The sequence below is a fragment of the Protopterus annectens genome, chromosome 9.part0 (genome assembly GCF_019279795.1).
Source record: "Protopterus annectens isolate FY-2018-M chromosome 9.part0, PAN1.0, whole genome shotgun sequence".
NCBI classification, from domain to species: Eukaryota; Metazoa; Chordata; order Ceratodontiformes; family Protopteridae; genus Protopterus; species Protopterus annectens.
The window spans coordinates 36,533,700-36,555,409 of record NC_056743.1 but is presented as its reverse complement, the minus strand read 5'-3'; the positions used below and the strand labels follow the sequence as shown (position 1 = coordinate 36,555,409).

General features: G+C 37.6%; 1 protein-coding gene across 1 annotated transcript in view; it reads right to left on the bottom strand.

Annotated features, from left to right (window-relative positions):
- LOC122810848 (embryonic protein UVS.2-like) overlaps nt 1-21,710 on the bottom strand; it is a 237,680-nt gene that overhangs the window by 132,686 nt on the left and 83,284 nt on the right. Inside the window, exon 3 of the mRNA XM_044082400.1 lies at nt 5,216-5,441. Within this exon, the coding sequence (XP_043938335.1) occupies nt 5,216-5,441 (226 nt within the window). The remainder of the gene's footprint in view (nt 1-5,215; nt 5,442-21,710) is intronic.

The following is a 21,710-nucleotide window of genomic DNA, read 5'->3' as shown; positions in this document are numbered from 1 at the left end:
AACTAACAAAATCACCAAGAAAGAAAGAAATACAAAAACCCAAGTACAGAATGGCATATGAATAAATAAACACTTTATATACAGAAACACTGGAAATAAATACATTCTGACCATGTGATCAAATGGTTTGCTTACTGTATACCAATACTATCAAATCAGTGTAGGGCGATGTGCAGACCTGACCCACTGACATTCAACCTTACGGACTAAGGTAGAGAGCTGCTACCAAACATTTGCTGTAAATGCTACCTTCTTCAGACTGCTGCAACACACAGGCATGACTACAGTACCCAGATTTAATTGCAATGTTTCATTGCTGCTACCTTGTAGAGTCAGGAATTAGGTTAGTCATCAGCTTCTTCTAGTTGAGTTGTAGACTGGAGAAGGGGACTGCATCATTAAATAGCTTTCCAATTCAGATATACAGTATTTTGAACAACAGCAATTATGCTAGCGAGATGGATGACGTTTTTTTACAGATGCTCAAACACATGAATTAGAATTAAAACAAAGAAGAATTAAAATCTTGGTCTGGAACAGAAAAGATTATGACAATAGTACAGCATATTGTAATCTGTCTGCCAAAGATAATCAAGTCCAATCCAAATCTACTATTGATAACGATTATCAGTCTACAGGTGGGAGCACGTTTGCTTTAGACAAACCTTCCGTGGGACAAAGAGGAAGAAGAATATATACTGTACTGGGTATCCTACGGACTGCTAAGAGGTGACCTGTATCTGCTATACTACAAGGCATCTTTCAACCCATGACTGATGGACCTACTGCACATCAACAAATCAAATGGCATCAGAAATACTCTGTCTAGGGACCTAAACCTGTCCTGCCAAAGCAACTGAATGGTTTGGAGGTACAGATATATCTCGTAGAGGATACTGCTACCTTGGAACAGACTCCCCATCCACATAAAACAAAGGCCATCATCTCTATCCATATTCAAGTACAACTGAGATCTATGGAATGGAAATAGAACATTTAACCCAGGACTGCCCCCTGTACTATTAGTGGACAGATGCAGCTTCTATATGCTTTATCCCATGCATGGGTGCCTCAAATTATCTATGGTATGATCCCAGTTATTCTTATTAGGGTAATATATAATTATCGACCATGATGGGTAAGGTCAGTCTATAACTAAATGGGATAGGTTACTTTGAGCACAAAAAGGGAAACTGGCTAAGCTTAAAAGGGCCTGCAATGGCAGCTAGCCTAGTACTTAACTATGAATCTAAAAAAGAATGAAAATAAATTATTGCAGACAAACCTTCCACTTCCACTAAAGCCACAGTAAGGCACTCCTCACTACTGGCAGCAAAGCATTAAGGGAGTCTTCAACATGCTTAGCCTATGCCAGGAATCAATACAATTTCAGAAGAAAGGGGACTGGCATCCATGAGAGGACATTAATACAGGAGGTTTCAACTATATCAGAACACTGATGCACTGCACCAATAATCGGAAGACTAGACTATCATTTTGGACAAGTTCCAAGAATGAGGAATACGGGATACAATCATAGTAATCAACAGAACAAATACAACAGACAGTTTGTTCTACAATATCACATGAGAGAGACAGAGAGATGAGACAAGCTGCATATAAAAGTCCTTGTGTTTAATGTTATTCATGTTTCTTGCAAGGGAAAAAAATGAAACTGAATATTCATTACTGAAAAGGGGCTTTATGTTTATTTCTCATCACTGAGGTAACATTGTTAAAAGTGTTACCATATAAAAAATGTATACAGTGCAATATAATTCCTTTTTAAATGAGTTAAAACTTATACTATGGTTTCTAATGTGGGTCTATATTAGTTTCATTAGTTCGAACGTTCTAACATCGACCCCTGTTCAGCGAACGCTGAAAATAGTGAAACGACAGATAACCAATTTTTTTCCTAGGGAAAGAATTTGGTTGTCCGTTTTTGTTGTTTCGCTATTTTCAGCGCTGTGGCGGAAAGTTATGGGTCAGGTTCAGGTAAGTGTGCGATTAGGCGTGGGTTAGGTGAGTTAGGGTTAGGGAGCAATGGAGATATGTCTGCGATTGTGTGGACGTGAGGATTAGGATGGGTTAGGTGAGTTAGGGTTAGGGCATGGGTGAGGTGAGTGTGCGATAGTGACGGACCTTAGGGTTAGGGTTAAGGTAAGTGGATAGTTAGTGGTGTTTGTACAGTTTAGTGTAGGGTTAGCTGCAAGATTTTGGGTGTGTGTGTGCGGATTGCTGTTTGTTTGGTGTGCTTGTGTTGTGTGTATGCGTTTTAGAACAGCAAATTTTTTCCTTAGAAAAAAATTTGCTGTTCTGAATGTTCAATTTTGTCAACGTTCACTGAATAGGGGTCAATGTTAGGACATTCGAAATAATGAAATTTCGATGTTCTAATATAAACCCTTCTGATGTTACAGTCAATACTGCAATGAAAAAAATAAAATTTCTGAATGGATAGAAGAGTTAAAAGAAGCAGGTAGACGTGCTTAGCAGTCAGAGAAATTGAGACAATATTAAGAAAGGCTCCTAAATAAAAAAATCCATCTTCAGACGCTGTGACCAACTTTTAGATACACGTATTAATACCTTTGCACAATGATTTCAACCTGGGTAAAAATTACATATATGTACATCCTCAACAAATGCTAACCTTGCTAACAACAGGAAAAAACACCCCTCCTTCTTAACAGCAAATCCACAAGTCGTCCTAAGAACTATAGACCAATAACTTGGCTTCCGTCGCCTAGAAAAAAAGTCACTCATGACAGCAGAAGAGAAAGGTTATAGAAGAAATCACAAGGAGTAAATGATCATCTGTTATTAAGCAAAACCATACTAGAGACCTGTAAAACTGATAATCTGTTATTACACAAAACCTTAACAGAGAGCTGCAAAAAGGGGTGGAGCCTAAGTGTACTATGGCTAATGGCTATATTACAAAAAAGCACATGGCAACAGCCAACATTCATGGATTACGGGATGTTTACAGATGTACGAAATATACCTTATACTGATATATTACACAGCAGCTTCTAGGAGACAGTTGAAAACCACTTTACAACTAAGGCATGATATAGGGCAAATTATTACCCAAAGAACAAACATCCATTGGGGATATCCAGAGTAATTCTTTGTTACCACTGCTTTTTTGCATTGCCTTTAACACACTGAGCTATTTACGTAAACTACTCTATAGCAATAAATTACCTTCCAGAAACCAGCATTGCCAGTTGGATAACCCAGCTCTCCTGAATTTGGTGATAAGTGATGTTTTGGCTACCTCCCCACCTGTGGGTCAAGAGGTCAAATATTAAAGTAAAGGAAAATCCTACGGTTACCTTCTAGTGCCATGGGAACCAGCCATGTCTTGGTTTCTTCTGGGACAGGAGTCACTCTGTGGCACCTTTTCTGAGCTATTCTGGTTCCCGATGCGAGGTTCACATTGGCGGTAAATCACCTGTAACTTCCCAGTCAGCTAAAATGGAACAAAGCTCCTGGCCACAATATATACCAGTGGGTTAAACTTCATTAAAGGACATCAATGGGATTCTATTATTAAATGCTCAACTTCTCTGGCCTGTTTTCTCCCTATTTACAGTCCCTGCTATGAACAAACAACAATACAGCACTTAAAATATTTTAAATCTACTGTTTCTCTCCACTAGAACAGTACCTTACTGTACTGTGGTGGTTTCACTTTCAAAAAAACTTTAATCCCACCCAGGAAAAGCTTGCTGCAGTCTCCAATTCATTGATGCCATCATGGCCAATGACTACAGGTAGGTTTCTGGCCAATTCCCTCCCCAAACTGACATCACCATGACCATCCTAAAAACCCACCCATGCTGTGATGTCACAGCTCCCCAGTCCTTCCCCTACCCATACAGAAAGTAAAGGCTAGAACAAGGAAACAGTATATGGCTCAAGTCTCCTGCTGTGAGCTGTCAATCACAGCAGGTAACAGCTCAAATTACCCTTAGCATCTGACAGCTAGGGAAGTTAGGTGTGAAGGGGGATGGGAGATGAGTCAAAAGTAGTACAATTCAGGCTTCACAAAACACTGCAGTTAGCCATTCTATAAAGAAGCAGCAGTAAAAAGCACTTCGAAAGTCTGTTCTGTGTCATTTGCACTGTTTGTGTTTTAAGTAAGTCACTGAAAGGCATGAAATGTTACTTAAAACTGACTGAAATACAGCAGCATATCCATGTAAAATCAATGCATTAACAGGAGCTTTAGGAAGAAAGAGGCCTGCATGATGTAATTTTTTACAGACAAGCACTGGATTGTGGGATACCTAGTGGTATCAGGATCACTTGAAGATGCTAGACCCCATGAGGTCAGACTCAGAAATTATGTTAAAAAATATTTAAAAAACTGCAAATAATCCCAGAGTGGTGATAAAATGTAGGAAACACTAAACCATGATGAAATAAGCATGTTTTTTGAGTCTCTGAGTGCGGTTCTCCTTTAAGGAGGAGCCTGGAGACAGTTCAATGTAGTTCAGACCTTTTACTGGAATTCGTCAGGCGCGAGTGCTTTTTGAGTCAGTGTTACAATTACTGCTTGTTTATACTGAATACTAATGGAGCCTGTTTGTATGTGCATCATACTAGAATTGTTATAGGCTCCATTTTGTACACAAAGTATTAAAATAACTGTAACAAGGACAGAGAAAATTTACTAAATGGATTCCTAATTGCAGTGGTATGGATTACAGTACATGGCTGAAGTTTATGACATTAAACGGTATTACATATATGAGGCAGGCCATGTCTGGGTTTTAACGCACTACATAAATCTATTCTAAGAGTCACTTTAGTATTTGAATTACACCAGAGTATTATATCTCTAAGGGACAGAAATAAACTGTTCTCTTTACCCGTTAGAAGCAGCAAAAGGTACAGATTTATGAGTCAAGCAACTGCAGTGCTCTGTACTTTATTTTAAAGTCACTTGGATAATTGGGATTATACAAATATACCTTCAAAAGACTTGGGGTTTATACACTGAAATGCCCTTTAAGGCTTGAACACAAGTATCTCCCTATGAAACTTATGAAACCTAAGAACATAAGAATCACAGCTTGGTGGCAACAGATGCCAGTCATCATTTGTTTTTTCCATAAACTGTACTTTATAGAACAGACCTTAGTGTAATAAAAGCAAAATATCATAAGATGGAACATATTGGTAATAAACAGAAACACACCTGTATTATACGTGGCTTGGAATCCTAGTGCAGGAACTGAACCACCAGTGACATATTCTACAAGCATTGTGCTTCCCGATGATACAAGTGAACTGGGCAGTGTTCTTCCACATGACCTACTAAGCACAACTGGAGCAGATTTACTGTTACCATCATACACTTGTACATAGGCATCGGCACAGTCTACAGACTGCCAAATGTCAAACGACTGAAACTCTAGAAAAACCTGAAACAGAAATGAAATGAAATATGTTAAGGAGGTTTCTGCACTATAAGGTGATTTGATGCATTTAAGCTACTGTCATTAGGACAGGGTTAATGTGTTTTGAATATCTTTGTTTCTTTCTCCTGTCTAACTAAATTATTTGAATATCTGGCAACTGCATAAGTGCAAGTTTTTAAGAAGCACAAAATATACTTTTTTGCCTATAAATTAAAAAAGAGAACAAATAACATTCACCATTCTTTGTTTCAAATTATGTATTGAATTTAACACATTATCTTTTCCTGATCTCATGAAATAAGGAATTTGTTTGAAACAATGTAGAGGAATAAATATTACAAGACTTCTAACTTTCTCAAAAAAGTTTGAATCATAATTTCAAATCTGTCCTAAAAGTTTGAAATGATATTAATAAATCAGTCTACATTTCAGACCTCAGTAGAACACAAAACAAACAAAAGCACAGTTAATATAACTACAGTTTAACTTCTGACATTTTTTAACATGGTTCCTGGTCTGATGCTGGCTTGAAAATGGTTTGCCATCTTTCACCATTCGTAACAGACTGAGATATTCTTCTATTGCTACACAAGTATGCTGTGGGTGATGGAAAAATTGGCCAGCACAAAAATTTTACAATTTGCTATACATTGGCTACTGCTCTCAGCAAAACTGTAAGAAACCTGAAGTTATAGACCACTGTCAAACTGAACACTTCCCATGGTTCACGCACAGATGAGTATCCCTACAGAGCTTTAACAAGAAAGAATGCACCCTGGCTACCAGATGTCCATAGCCTTTGAACAAGTTCTTGCTAAATAAATATGTCCAGTTGATCTTCATATGAAATTACTGTGTGACAATGAGCGGTAAAAAGTATTTGTTCCTATTATGAAGCGTTTTACAGATATAAAAACTACAAAGGATATAAGCAGCTTAGTACTAGGTGTAATCTAGTTTTTCCCTTATCCAAATATCAGAATAACTTTAAATAAACTTAGGAAGTACGTGTCAATCTGCTTTTTTTGTACCATGTGGTGTCTGATATTATTCAACTTTAGGTGGATTGGACACTCTAAATTGGCCCTAGGCGTGAGTGTGTGTGTGTGTGTGTGTGTGTGTGTGTGTGTGTGCTTTCCATGGAAGGTTGGGCGCCGGGCTGGCAACTCAACACTATAAAATTGTACTGCCAATCATGAGCGGACAGGTGATCCGCTGTGGCGACGCCTAACCAGGAAAAAGCCGAATGAAGAAGAAGACTATGAAACTAGGTGATCTCTCTTGACCATCACTGTTACCTTGAGTTCTTTAAGCTAAACTTCTACTAAATTTCTGTTAAGCTGCCTTAAAAACATTATTTTAGAATTTCTTTGACTGATTTCCATGGGCCTTCCTGTCTATTAGTCCAGCTCAACTGCAAATGGCCAGTGAAACATTTGTACCCACAGACTGAGAACTGGTTGATTTACTGCCTCTGACTCCAGACCAATGACATTGTTCTGTTACCTAGCTTAGGACATTTGTTTAGCCTTGTGTACTGCAGCATACACATCTGATTTCCACTGATGGGACATTTCATGAAATGACTGTACAAATTTATTGGTAACTCCTCCAGGAGCAGAGAGAAGCAGACTTCACCTCTTACTTTTTATTTACCTTTTACTTTCTTGAGACATCTATTCCTGATGTCTGACAATCAAACATGGTATATTTGCTGTAGTATTATTATTATTATATTTCTCTTTTATGTTTAGGAAATTGGATTATGGTGAGCTGTATTCTGTCTAATAGAAGACTGCAAGCTAGGAGCGGTCATTGACTCCCCAAATGACTTGGCCATCCTGCAGGAAGGTTTGTCTCAAATAAATAACTGGTGCCAAAGTCAGGGACTGAAACTAAATGCCAAAAAAAATGCATTATTGTATCCTTTGTGAAGTCATCTTTCCCAAGGAACTACCACACTGACAATATGCCCCTAAGAGTTGATTCAGTTGTTATCTGCACAGTGACCTAACTTTTGCCAATATGTCTCCATTGTTGTAAGAAAGTCCTTCTATACTACACAGCTTATAAACAAAGGGATTCTGTCCAGATCTAGTAATGTCACTGTCCACCTTTACTCAGCCCTCATTAGACCACTCATTGAATATAATTCAGCCTTTGATATGAATCTGTCCAGACACATGCAACAACTAAAACACACACACAGATATCTTAATAAAATGATACAACACCTAAACAACATGTCCAACATGGAAATTGGCTAGGCTCAAAATGGCCATCAAGGGCAGCTAACCTATTACTTATCTAAGGACCTAAGGTTAGATTGGTTGTTCTCCTTTCATTAGACTTTTAGTTAGTATGGTAGTCAAGACCTGAACATGACATCAGACTGTATTCCATGCATTACCACTGTATCACGGGACATGACATCAGGCTGTATTCCATGCGTGACCACTTTATCACAGTACATGACATCAGGCTGTATTCCATGCATGACCACTGTATCACAGTACATGACATCACACTGTATTCCATGCAAGACCACTGTATCATAGGACATATCATAGGATCATAGGAGTTTACTAGGCTAGTGGCCCTAGGGGCTTTACAAGCCTAGCCATTTTATACCCTTGTTCCCTTATAGACCAAGATATATAGTCTATATTTGCAATGTGAATCTATGATCAACACTGGGTGCCCCTGTCCAAGAGGGACACAGGTGAAACCCCAGGGGTAAATTTATGGTATCCCATCCAATTGTCTAAGTTACTCAAATAGGGTCATTGAGCAACTCTGTTTTACATGAATTGGGAGTTTATTACAGAGGACTAGCAACCTTCAGCATGTCTTGTTAATGTCGCAGGTTAGGTTAAGGGCCCTGGAGTGAGTGACACGTGTCCCATTTGATTTGCAGATGTGCAGCATTTTCATTAGGGCAGGGTCCAAGACTGCTCTATAGGCCAGGCACAAGTCGCCTCTAAGCAGTCTATATGATACAGAGTACAGTGACAGGGACTTCAGTCTGTCCATGTAGGTAACGTGTTGAAGACGTGAATTTTTTTGGTGAGAAGCCTCTGATGTCTCTCCAGCTGCTGCAGGTGTCTGGTGAGTCACATGCAGAAGGGAGCACTGTACTCTATTATTGGTCTGATGAGGGAAGAATACAGGGGAATTATAAACTCCTTAGCTTTAGATGCTATGCTCTTACTTATGACATGTGCAATATAGAAGGCATTCCTTACCACTGTGGACACATGCTGATCAAAGTTAAGGTTGCTATCAACCTGCATTCCTAAATCTCTCACCACTGGGTGGTATTATTAACATTTCTAATTTTCAGGGACTTCTCCTTTGCTGAAGGGGATAATGCATTTTTGTGTGTTAAGTTTAAATCTGTGGCTTTGGCACCAATCATTTGTTTGTGTGAACCCATTTTGTTGCATATTAACATTGTTAGGGGATTCAATGATTGCGCCCAGTTTTTAGTCATCATAGTTCCACTAATTTTTTTAAGGCAGCGGAGTCGGAGCTACAACACGAGGAGAAGAGGAAGAAGCCACAACAAGAAGCATTAAACCTTAATGTAAATGGACATACTGGAAATACTTTTGGTAATGTGTATAATTTATCTGACGTTAGTTTAAATGATGCTCATTACAAAACTGTGAACTTAGGTTTAAACTTTATACCAAGTCATCATGCTAATATGTCAAGGACTATAATTGATTTTAAACTATATACTAGGAAATTGAATTTCCAATTCACTTTGAACGGTGTGAATATTAAGAAACGCTTGTGCAAACCGTCGAGTTTTAATCCTACATTACGTCACACTATAAAGGTTTTAAAAAGCTGCTGTGAGGATGAAATAAGACAATGTTTTACTAAAAATGTCAAGAATTCATTTTTTAATTTAAATTGTTTTGAGATTAATGCTTTAAATGAGTTACGGAAGTTTATGCATTTATGCTACATGAAGACAAAGAGGATGGGATTGAGATAATGAAGCAGGAATGTTACAATCTGGCTACTGAAACCATGCTAAACAATACAGATGAGTATCTTGAAGTAAGAAAATGTGTTAAAAAGCCATAAGAAAGTGCCTGATAATTTATATGAACTACTTATGAATGGTGACATTGATTTTGAAATGTATAATTTTTGTGTGTTGAGGAACCCAAAACTGGGGTACTATTTGGTATCCCTAAATTGCATAAAAATATACGAAACCCGCCCTTTATACCTATAGTTTCTGCATCTGGTAGCATTACAGAAAACATTTCTCTATTTTTGGATTTTATTTTTAACCCATTAGAGAAGAAATTGGATTCTTACGTTACTGATTCCTGGGATTTTTTAAACATTAGAAATTTTTTTACAACTATAAGACAAATGCGGTCAATTCCCTCATTTATTATGGTTACAGTGGATATATCTTTGTTATATACCTCTATCCCAATAGAAGAAGGTAGTGATTATTTATGTCATTTTTTGCATAAGTATGGTCATTGTGATACAAATCAAGTTTTTCTTTACAGATATTTGATGGACATCATATTGTCCAACAATTATTTCACATTTAATAATAAGTTTTACAAACAAAAGAAAGGATTAGCAATGGGGCTACTGTACCCCCTCTTTTGCTAACAGTATTAAATTGGCGGGAAAAAGAAAAGCTGGTTCACATTCCTACATATGAGAACATTTTGTTTTACTGTAGATGTGTACACAGTTTATTTTTTGTGATTTTAAATAAAGGGTTTGAACTTAGTACATTTATAAGTGAGTTAAATAACAGTTCCACATTTTTTGAATTTGTTGTAGGAAATCTTGGTTTTAAAGTAAATTTTTTAGATATTGATTTAGAATGAAATGGTGTTAATTTTATTTCTAATATTCATAGAAAAAACACTTTCAGTAACAGCTATGTCTATTTCAAAAGCGGACACTCGATGTATATTAAGGGGAATATTCCTTGCGGCCAGTTTGTTCGGGCCTCGAGGATGGTTAGTGAGGATATTGATTTTTTGTGGAAGTTGAATTTATTAAGAGATTATTTTTGGATAGAGGTTACTCATTAAAGCTTCTGGAAGATACAGCTAATGAGATTATAGGCAGAAGACAAAATGACTTCCCACCTATATTAACACATGGATTTGTTAGCAAAAAAACGAACAATGATAAAACAGAAGTGAATAGGGCACCAGGGTCTGAATCTAGATTTTGTCTTGATATGAGTGTTGACACTGTTACCATAAAAAATATTGTTAATAGTAACTGGAACATTCTAATGATGAATGAAGAACATGCAAAGATAGTAGGGGACAGACCGTATTTTGTAGAAAAGAAGAACGGGAATATAAAACAGTTGTTATAGAGAATTCAGCGACTAAAATTATTCCCCCTGTTACAAATAAAAGTTATGGTACTTTTAAATGTCAGGATTGCAATATGTGTAGATTCATTTCAGAAGGTCCCTATGTGGATTTGGGACATCTGAGTAGGATTATTAGGATTCCTGGGAGAGTTAACTGTTTATCCACAAGTGTAATTTACATTGCTCTGTGTAGGTCATGTCCAGCATATTATGTTGGCATGACTACTAGAAGTTTAAATACTAGAATAAGCGAGCATGTTTATGCCATTAGAACTCAAGATAATAGCAATGCTCTTTATAAACATTCGGTAAATTGTTCTTCGTTTAACATTTTTTTATTTTCTGTTCTTGATGTTATTCCTCAAGATTTAAGGGGAGGTAATTTCAATAACCAGGTTGAGATGAAAAAAGTTGAGTGGCAAATTCGTTTGGCTGCTCATATTCCACCTGGATTTAATGAAAGTATAAATATTAAATGCTTTTTATCTAACAGAAAACCATGCATTATTATTATGTGATACACTAAGGGCTAACTTTCAAGTTAATTGCAGCAATTTTCATTGATTTATTGTCAATTAATGTTTGCATAAATATGTAAGTAACAGCACAACTTTTTATTTCTGATGAAGTCTTCGGATGACTAACGGAATAATAAAGAAGTTTTACGCTAAAACTCATTTTGCTTCCTTCGAGCGCTTGTCATTCTCACCAGTGTTTTCTGAGTTTGCTTTTTGTTTCACTGTTTTTTCTGTTGCAACTAAAATCCATGTCAATATACGTCTTTAGAAAATGGGACATTTGCCACTATAAAGACAACATAACCAAATATCCTTGTATAGGCAATGTGGTACAGTCTAATTTAGCATTAAGCTGCATTTAAATCTTAAAAGTGGAAGAAGAGTCTTAAATGTATTTTCTACATGATTTTTAAAGCAAAACTTCATGAAGGTTTATTAGAAACTCTCAAAATACAATTACAAAACATTTTTTATACATAGGTGCAGAATGCGGGGTTTCACAGGCATTTGACAGTGACAGTCTTGTATGTTGCATTTCATTCACTCCCACTGGGGTGGATATATAACTTCAAGGTGAGGAATGTAGTGCATGTCTATCTAATATATCAACACAGAGCTGTTGTTATATCTGAAGTAAAATTTATATATATTTCTCAAGAAATGAAGCCTTTATAATCAGAAGGTCATCACTAATAAAACTCCATATGCTGACAGTGCCGATGTGGTATGTTCAATTCCATCAATAAGATGCACACAATTCTTTTAGAAGGAGAATGACAGTCTTGGGAGATTTTATGCCTGAATGTATTTTCTATGAAATCCGAACAATGCTGATTACTTCTCACAAAAAAGGGTTCATCTTTGTCATTTCAAATTTTAAGAACTCACACACATTTTACTAGTTAAAAGACACACACAAATATCTGAAACCTGCCTTTAGTGCTATGAGCTCATGTAATGTGCTGCATAAGGCTCAGTACTCGTGTGTCCTATCCTTTAGTGCTATCAGCTCATGTAATGTGCTGCATAAAGCTCAGTAATCATGTGTCCTATCCTTTAGTGCTATCAGCTCATGTAATGTGCTGCATAAGGCTCAGTACTCGTGTGTCCTATCCTTTAGTGCTATCAGCTCATGTAATGTGCTGCATAAGGCTCAGTACTCGTGTGTCCTATCCTTTAGTGCTATCAGCTCATGCAATGTCCTGCATAAGGCTCAGTACTTGTGTGTCCTATCCTTTAGTGCTATCAGCTCATGAAATGTGCTGCATAACGCTCAGTACTCGTGTGCCCTATCCTTTAGTGCTCATGTAATGTGCTGCATAAGGCTCAGTACTCATGTGTCCTATCCTTTAGTGCTATGAGCTCATGCAATGTGCTGTTTAAGACTCAGTACTCGTGTGTCCTATCCTTTAGTGCTATGAGCTCATGTAATGTGCTGCATAAAGCTCAGTAATCGTGTGTCCTATCCTTTAGTGCTATGAGCTCATGTAATGTGCTGTATAAGGCTCAGTACTCGTGTGTCCTATCCTTTAGTGCTATCAGCTCATGTAATGTGCTGTTTAAGACTCAGTACTCGTGTGTCCTATCCTTTAGTGCTATGAGCTCATGTAATGTGCTGCATCAGGCTCAGTACTCGTGTGTCCTATCCTTTAGTGCTATCAGCTCATGTAATGTGCTGCATAAGGCTCAGTACTTGTGTGTCCTATCCTTTAGTGCTATCAGCTCATGTAATGTGCTGCATCAGGCTCAGTACTCGTGTGTCCTATCCTTTAGTGCTATCAGCTCATGCAATGTGCTGCATAAGGCTCAGTAATCGTGTGCCCTATCCTTTAGTGCCATCAGCTCATATAATGTGCTGCATAAGGCTCAGTACTCGTGTGTCCTATCCTTTAGTGATATCAACTCGTGCAATGTGCTGCATAAGGCTAAGTAATCGTGTGTCCTATCCTTTAGTGCTATCAGCTCATGCAATGTACTGCATAAGGCTCAGTACTTGTGTGTCCTATCCTTTAGTGCTATCAGCTCATGTAATGTGCTGCATAAGGCTCAGTACTCATGTGTCCTATCCTTTAGTGCTATCAGCTCATGCAATGTGCTGCATAAGGCTCAGTAATTGTGTGTCCTATCCTTTAGTGCTATCAGCTCATGTAATGTGCTGCATAAGGCTCAGTACTCGTGTGTCCTATCCTTTAGTGCTATGAGCACATGTAATGTGCTGTATAAGGCTCAGTGATCGTGTGTCCTATCCTTTAGTGCTATCAGCTCATGTAATGTGCTGCATAAGGCTCAGTACTCGTGTGTCCTATCCTTTAGTGCTATCAGCTCATGTAATGTGCTGCATAAGGCTCAGTACTCGTGTGTCCTATCCTTTAGTGCTATGAGCTCATGTAATGTGCTGCATAAGGCTCAGTACTCGTGTGTCCTATCCTTTAGTGCTATCAGCTCATGTAATGTGCTGCATAAGGCTCAGTACTCGTGTGTCCTATCCTTTAGTGCTATGAGCTCATGTAATGTGCTGTATAAGGCTCGGTACTCGTGTGTCCTATCCTTTAGTGCTATCAGCTCATGTAATGTGCTGCATAATGCTCAGTAATCGTGTGTCCTATCCTTTAGTGCTCATGTAATGTGCTGTATAAGGCTCAGTACTCGTGTGTCCTATCCTGAAATTGTTGTAGGAAAATTTGTAAACAGTATGCAGATATTGACAATTAGAGAGAGGATCACACTAAGATCATTACAGCTATTATAAAAAGACAAACTGCAATACCTGCAAACCATTAAGTTTAAAGTAAATGTGTACCTAACATCTTTAACTGCACTGTTGTTTCTTTCAGCAGTGACTTTTGGAAGACAGTCTTACAACTAAGTAACAGAAATGATAAAGTGTGCTGTCCCATATGCAGTTCAAATTATCTTCAGAGTGACAAGTATGAAGGCTGCCAGCAGCATGAAGACACTGTATTGTTATTTCAGGCCTGAAAACAACTAGTATTTTTGAATTAAAGTGATGTTTTACTTCTTTCTAAATGTTGCATCATAAAAATGAATTTAAAATTACTTGTAATTAATATTCAAGATGCAGATAATCCATTCTCTTTAAATCTAGGAGCACAATCTAAGTATGTTTGTAGATACTTTTGATAATATAATTTTCAAAACAAATTCATGATAATATGCTAAACTCTTTTACAGAGTTCTTTATCTGAAGGCAGCAAAACTAGCAAGTAAAAGTCACTGGTTTGGAGAGAACCTGCTTGATAATAATCAATAGTAAAAGGGGTTTAAATGTTTGCAAACACCTTCTGGCTAATTTGTTTGTATTTAAAAGATGTGGAACAGGATTGAAATGTTTAATGGTGACATTTATCACTGCATATCCCTTAATGCAACTATTTTTAACAAATCTTTCTCATAAACACTGCAGTAGTCTTCTTTAGAGGGGTGAATTCCCTACAAATGACCCCTGGCCATTCAATGTGCCCATCAAACTCTTAGAAACAATGAGTACTGCAAACACAACTGAAAATATCTGGCCTGACTTCAACAGCAGTTTTTGTAAGAGTGCAAGGCTGGAAGATTTGCTATCTGATACAAGTTGTTGAAAATTTTATAATTTGCTTATCCTTACCTAAGGAACTTCACTTTTACCATCCTAAGGTGTTCTGAATGGGGAGGCAGCAGTTTAGAAGGAATTTAACAATATGGTCTCAAAAACAGTCTTCTGACATAGTTTTTAACTTTTTTTCTAGATAGAATCTCATAAACTTAACAAAAAAACAGGGGAAAAAAATCTGGTTTCCCATTGGATAAGGGCATCAGTCAATAGTAATATTTCATAAACGGTGCTGCAAGGAGCTTCTACAAGTGATGACATACCCTTTCTTATGTTAAAATTAACACCAAAAGCTGATAATCAGGTACTAATATGTACTTATTTTTATACAAATACTGGAGGAACAACTTCAATCCCTGGCTTAGGCCATCAGTGTCACTTTGGACATAATTAAACTCAACTGTTTCCAATTAACTTGAAACAAATGCATTGCTTTTCTGCATGCTAACCAGGGACTTGTGCACTGAAACAGTACCATTTCCATAAGACGAAGCACTGAATCTCAGTCTAATAGGTGTGGAGGGCTTAATGTATGTCAGCACTTCTTCCAGTGTAATATTTTTGGTTACATTAGGGTACGTTCAATGTTGTCTACTCATTTTCAGGCTGCTCCATTCTAAGTTGCTACTTGCAATAAATACAGAACTGTCACAAGATATGATGGATGTGTGACATCACCTTTCTATTTTGAAATATAGCCTGATCTGTAACACACTTTTAGTCCTATGTGTCATCAGTACAGCCTCACTGTTGTCTATTCATGTCCAGGCTGCTCCATTCTAAAGTACTGCATGCAATAAATACAGAACTGTCACAAGATATGATGGATGTGTGACATCGCCTTTCTATTTTGAAGTATAGCCTGATTTGTAACACACATTTAGTCCTATGTGCCATCAGTACAGCCTCCATGTTGCTTAGTGATTAATGCACTCCATACTTGTTAAACTCAATTCCACAATGGAAATTTCCTCTTTTGCCTGTTAGCTCAAGGCTCAAACTCCTTTACCCTATCCAGTGCTTAACCTAGGTTATTAAAGTGCTGTTTGCCACTTCACAGTCTTGGCATGCTACAAGAATGACATCAAGGTAACTCATTAGGTACCACCTACAGTACTTGGCCTATTGCACTTTGCCATATGGTTGTCACATACGCCAGTTGTACTGAAGCATCACCTTCTGTATATTAATACTCAAGAACTACTTGGAAAATTATTATATTTTCATCTGCTGATAAGTGTACATTAGGTCAATGTTTGTGAAATGATTTTCTCCATTAGAGATGAGAAAATATCCTCTATCCATAGTGACAGAGGTTGCCCCAGTAAACAAGACTGGACTAGGTTTACAACAGGTTTAAAATCTGCACAGTGATACAAGTCTGTTTTCCCCCTTTATTCATGTATGTTTCATTCATCCCACCGCACTTTCCATAATATGCCTCTGTTCATGTAAGTATGTTTCATTCATCCCACCGCACTTTCCATAATATGCCTCTGTTCATGTAAGTATGTTTCATTCATCCCACCACACTTTCCATAATATGCCTCTGTTCATGTAAGTATGTTTCATTCATCCCACCGCACTTTCCATAATATGCCTCTGTTTTTCCTTTTAGTCCAGACACTATAGGTATGGTCAATAATTCCACTCCACTTTGTATAACATTCCTCCCGTTTCCAGCTTTAATTCATGTACCTAAGAGTATGTGTTACTATAAGCTTCCAGAAAACTTATTTAGGCATTTTTTCCATTAATATAAATCATGGGTTGCATTTTGTTTGATAAAATGTATTTTGAAATTGCCTTCAGTTTGATTGGTTTTTCATTTGTGGCTTTGTTGTAGCCAGTTTGTGATGATATATATATATATATATATATATATATATATATATATATATATATATAAAATCTCTTGAGCAATGTCAGTTCTTTTCAATTCTCTTAATCTTTTATCTACAAAATTCACTGCTCCACTGGTCCACTGCTGTTTAGTGTCTACAAGATGAACATTTGCGTTTTTCTACAATAAGTTACCCAGTTATTTATCTGTATCTAACTACACTGATGTTTCTTTCAGGTGTAATTTTAGGAATATTTTCTTATAATTAAGCAAAAGAAATGATAAATTATACTGCTCCACATCTACTTCCATTTCTAACTGCATTTGTGTTATGTTTGGGATAGCTAATATGATTTATGTTCCTTTTATGTAGCTCCAGAAGCCTTTGTCAGCTCCTTACTCTTTGTGTTTATGAATATATATAAGCACCATCTTATGCAAACCTGAGGCTCAGTGTTTGTTTTTTTAACCTTGCCCTTAAACTGGACTTTTTTCCCTCTATTCGCTATGTGCACATTAAGTATTACATTTTCAGAGTCATGCTCTACAATCATTTTATTGAAACCAACAATTATTTGCCTTGTGTGAAGTCATTAAATGATGTAAGCATTCTGTACAGTCGGTATTTCTTATGAACCATATAAAAATTGGGCAACAACTTGGTGCAATTTGGATGCTTCCCTATTCCATTCGATACTGCAGTGTTTAAGGCATGGTTTAATTGCAATTATTTGTCATTATGGTAGTCTTTTTGCATGATTTAGAATACATGTTGCATACAAATCTCTTAATGAATCAGGCAGTCTGGACTCCAAATGAAAAAGTCCTGCATAGTTTTCTTCTCTTGAGCAATTTACCAATCACAAGTGGCTTTCGGATCATGTGGTTGTAATATGTTTCTCTAATCTCCTTAAATGGGTTTGAAGTAATGTTACATTGTAAAATGCACAATAGCCCATATGGGTTTTGATTGCAATAAGCAGGTTACATATCATCTCTCACCAGTGTTTGCGTCTCAGTAAAGTTCCTCTCTTTCAATATAAGCTGGCCAGCTTTCTGCAGTAACAGCAAAAGCTCTTCTATTTCCATATTACTTTACATTTTGTGCCAGCCTTCACTTTCAGGGACTTGTACCACACTATTCATATATTGCTTTTATTGCAATGGTTCTGTGGTCACTACATCCAGTCCTGGCTATGATGCTACAGGAGATCCACCACAAGACCCAACTCCCAAAAAGTTTCACTGAAAATGCAAGGTTAGCAAGTTTAACATAACAGCCTTACTGTATACTCCCCTACACCTAGTTTGAACGTAGACAGATTCACACAGCTAATTAATAGCCCCACACATTATAGCAATACACCAGACTCCTTATTAGCCTGGATCCTATCATCATATCCTAGCAAATTCACTACCACAGATACAGTGTCAGACTCTCAGTGACCACCTCCCAATCTATACAACCAGAACTTGCCTTCCAATGACGTATAAACAATACACTGGAACTGATGCCAACAGAGTTTACAGTCATTTAGAAGAAAACTCAAACATGACACTAGAACAAAAGGGTAAAAAAAGTCATATGGAATAAAGGACCATTTGCTGTTTAATAAAGTCATAATGGACAACTGTAAAAAAGGGAAGAATCTAAATGTGGAATGGATAGACTACAAAAAAAGCATTTGACACTAACCCACATTCATGGATAAAAGAGTGGTAAAAATTTATAAGATACACCCTACACTGATCGATTACATTACATCAGCCATGAAACAGTGGCAAACCACTCTGCAGTTAAGCAATGGTAAAGGACAAATTATTATTTCAGGAATAAAAATTCAAAGGGGGATATTCCAGGGTGACTCTGTCATCGCTGCTCTTTTGTCTTGCCCTTAACAAATTAAGTTGTCTACTTAATAGCTTAGGTCATTGTCTACAATTTGGCTCAGAGAAAATAAATTGTAAAGACTTCTCGTCTTCTTTTTGTGGATAATGTAAAACTGTATAGTTCATCAGATGAGGCACTGAAAGCACAATTCCAAGTGGTCAAAACTATTTCAGATAATATAATAATGTCACTTTGTCTTGATGACTATGCAAAATCAACCTTCAAAGCAGGAAAACTGCAGCACCAAGAAAACATCAATCTGGGACAGGACTGTGATATAAGTGAACTTGAGCAAGAGGGAGTATATAAATACTTGGGAACTGATGAAGGGTCAACAATAAAACATGAACAAATATGCATAAAACTCAGTAAGGAACATTTTAGAAGACTAAAATTAATACTGAAAACAGCACTGACATCTAGGAACAAAGTCCAAGCTATAAACCAATTTGCTCTTCCTGTCCTAACTTACAGTTTTGAAGTGACTGTTGGATAGGACAGGAAAACAAGAAGGATGCTTCATGCTTATCAAATGATTTATAAAAAAATCACTGTATGCCAAGATTATATATTCCCAGTTCTGAAGATATGGTGGTCCTCAAAATTGATTACATGTATAGATCTGCAATTGTAGGACTGCATACAAAAATGCTCACCTCACAAGACATAAACATAGTGAAAGTTTTAAAACATGAGGAGAATAAGTCTAAGATCATTTCCTTGCTTAGTTTAGCAGAAGCATATCAGCATCAAGGGGAAAGGGACTAAAACCAGAAGGAGATAAAAATCCGGCAGCAACTGAATGTGCCAAAAAACAGAAGAAAGAATATCAGGTGAAGGATTAGATGAGAAGGCAACAAATGTGAAAAATGCATAAATATAGTTGCAAGCATAGAAAACTCTTGGAACAACCTCATGTTGATCAGGATCAAATGAGGAATAGTTAAGGAGAGGTGAATTTAAACCAAAAAACAAAATATAAAACGTTAAAATTGGTGGCCCAAGATAGTTGACTATTACACATTGGTTTACAAAGTCCATTGAACATGTAGAAGAAAGAGACAAATGTAGGTTTTGTAAAACAGAATTGGAAACAGTCACACATCATGTTGCTGGTTGTGATATACTAATGGCAGAAGGACTGTAAATGTGGCAAGACTGTTGCATTGGGGATTGTGCAAACATTATAATATTGAAGCAGATGAAAAACACTGGAAACATGAGCCACAAAGCATCACAGAAAATAATGAAGTTTATATCACATGCAATCACCCATTGCTAACAGCTCAAAAAATATAGCAGTCCATGAAAAGAAAACAAAAGTAGCATTGATCATTGAAACTGCTGCACCCAGTTACTATAGTGTTTTATGTACAGAGAGATAAAAAGTCATAAAATACCAGGATTTGCAGGCAGAAACAAGAGACACCCAGAAGTTCCAAGAGTAGTAGGAGCAACAGGCCTTATAAAAAATAATTTACAATCGTACTTAGATATGTTACTGATACATGGGCACATTGCAGGTGCTGCGAAGAGCACTTCTGGGTAACATCAAAGACTGAAACAATACTAATTTCATGAACTTTAATCATAGTTTCATAGTATAGTACTAGGCTATCTGCCCTGGGGCATTTGTAAGCCTAGCCATAGTGATGTGGCTTTTGCCACCCCATGAAATGGTACAAAAAATGTACAGAATAAATTTAGAATACTGTGCCTCTGTCTAGTAGTGACACAATGAAGGCCCCCTTATATAATAGAATTAGTTTACTATGCCCCTGTCTAGCAGTGACACAGATGTGACCCCTGGAGTAAACTTACAATCTCCCATCCACTCATCAAGATTTCTCTTGAAGAGAGTCAGTGAGGAGCTCTGCCTAATACAAACTGGGATCTTGTTCCAAAGCATGGGAAGCCTCTGGGTTATGAATCTATCCCTCCAGCATGTCCTATTCATACTTGTACCGAGGTTTAAGTCTTTAGCTCTCGTGGTCCTGATGGACTTGGATTTTTTGAGGTGGAGCATGTCCATCAGATCCTGATTGGACATGGCCTTGTACGTCAGGCAGAGATCACCTCTGAGCAGGCGGTATGCTACTGAATAGAGCTGAAGTTTCTTTAGTCTGGCAGAATAAGACATATGTTGGAGACCCTTGATCCTCTTGGTGAGGTACTTTTGTGGTCTCTCCAGCTGTTGCAAATGCAGGGTGAGGTACATACCAAATGGGGCATTGTACTCAATCATGGGTTTGATGAGGGAGGAATATAGGGGTACAATGACATCCTTGGATCTGGATGTGAATCCCTTCATGATGAGGTGTGCAAGGTAGAATGTTTTTCTAACCACTTTGGCAACGTGGGTATCAAATGAGAGGTCGCTGTCGACTTGGGTCCCTAGGTCTCTGATTACATTTTCCGTACTCAGTGGGTTGCTGTCTGTGTGATAATTTGTGGGTACTTTGTTTTTCCCAAAGGGGATGACTATACATTTTTTGGCATTTAGTTTAAGGCCGTGACTCCGGCACCAGTTGTCCATTTCTGTGAGGCCTTTTTGTAGGATGTGTGTGCCTGCTGGTGTATCGACTATGGCGCCTAGTTTGCAGTCATCTGCGAACTTTGTCAGCCACAGCCCTCCCATGTTTGCTTTAACATCTGAGAAATAAATGCCGAACAAGAGGGGTCCCAGGACAGATCCCTGTGGGACACCACTTGTGACTGGCTTTGAGTCTGACATTGCTCCAGCGATTTTAACTTTATGGGTTCTATCCTTTAGCCAGTTTGCAACCCATCTAGTGACATAAGGGTTTACTTTTAAGCTGTTAAGCTTATCTATGATGCCTGAGTGGGGTATTGTGTCGAAGGCCTTAGCCAAGTCCAGGTATGCTGTATGGACTGCTTTGCCCTCTTCATTGGCTCCAGTGACTGTTTCGAAAAAGTCAACCAGGTTTAAAAGGCAGGATCTGCCCTTTACAAAGCCGAACTGGGTGGGGTCAAGTGTCTGTAGGTCCCCTATGTCTCTGTTTATGA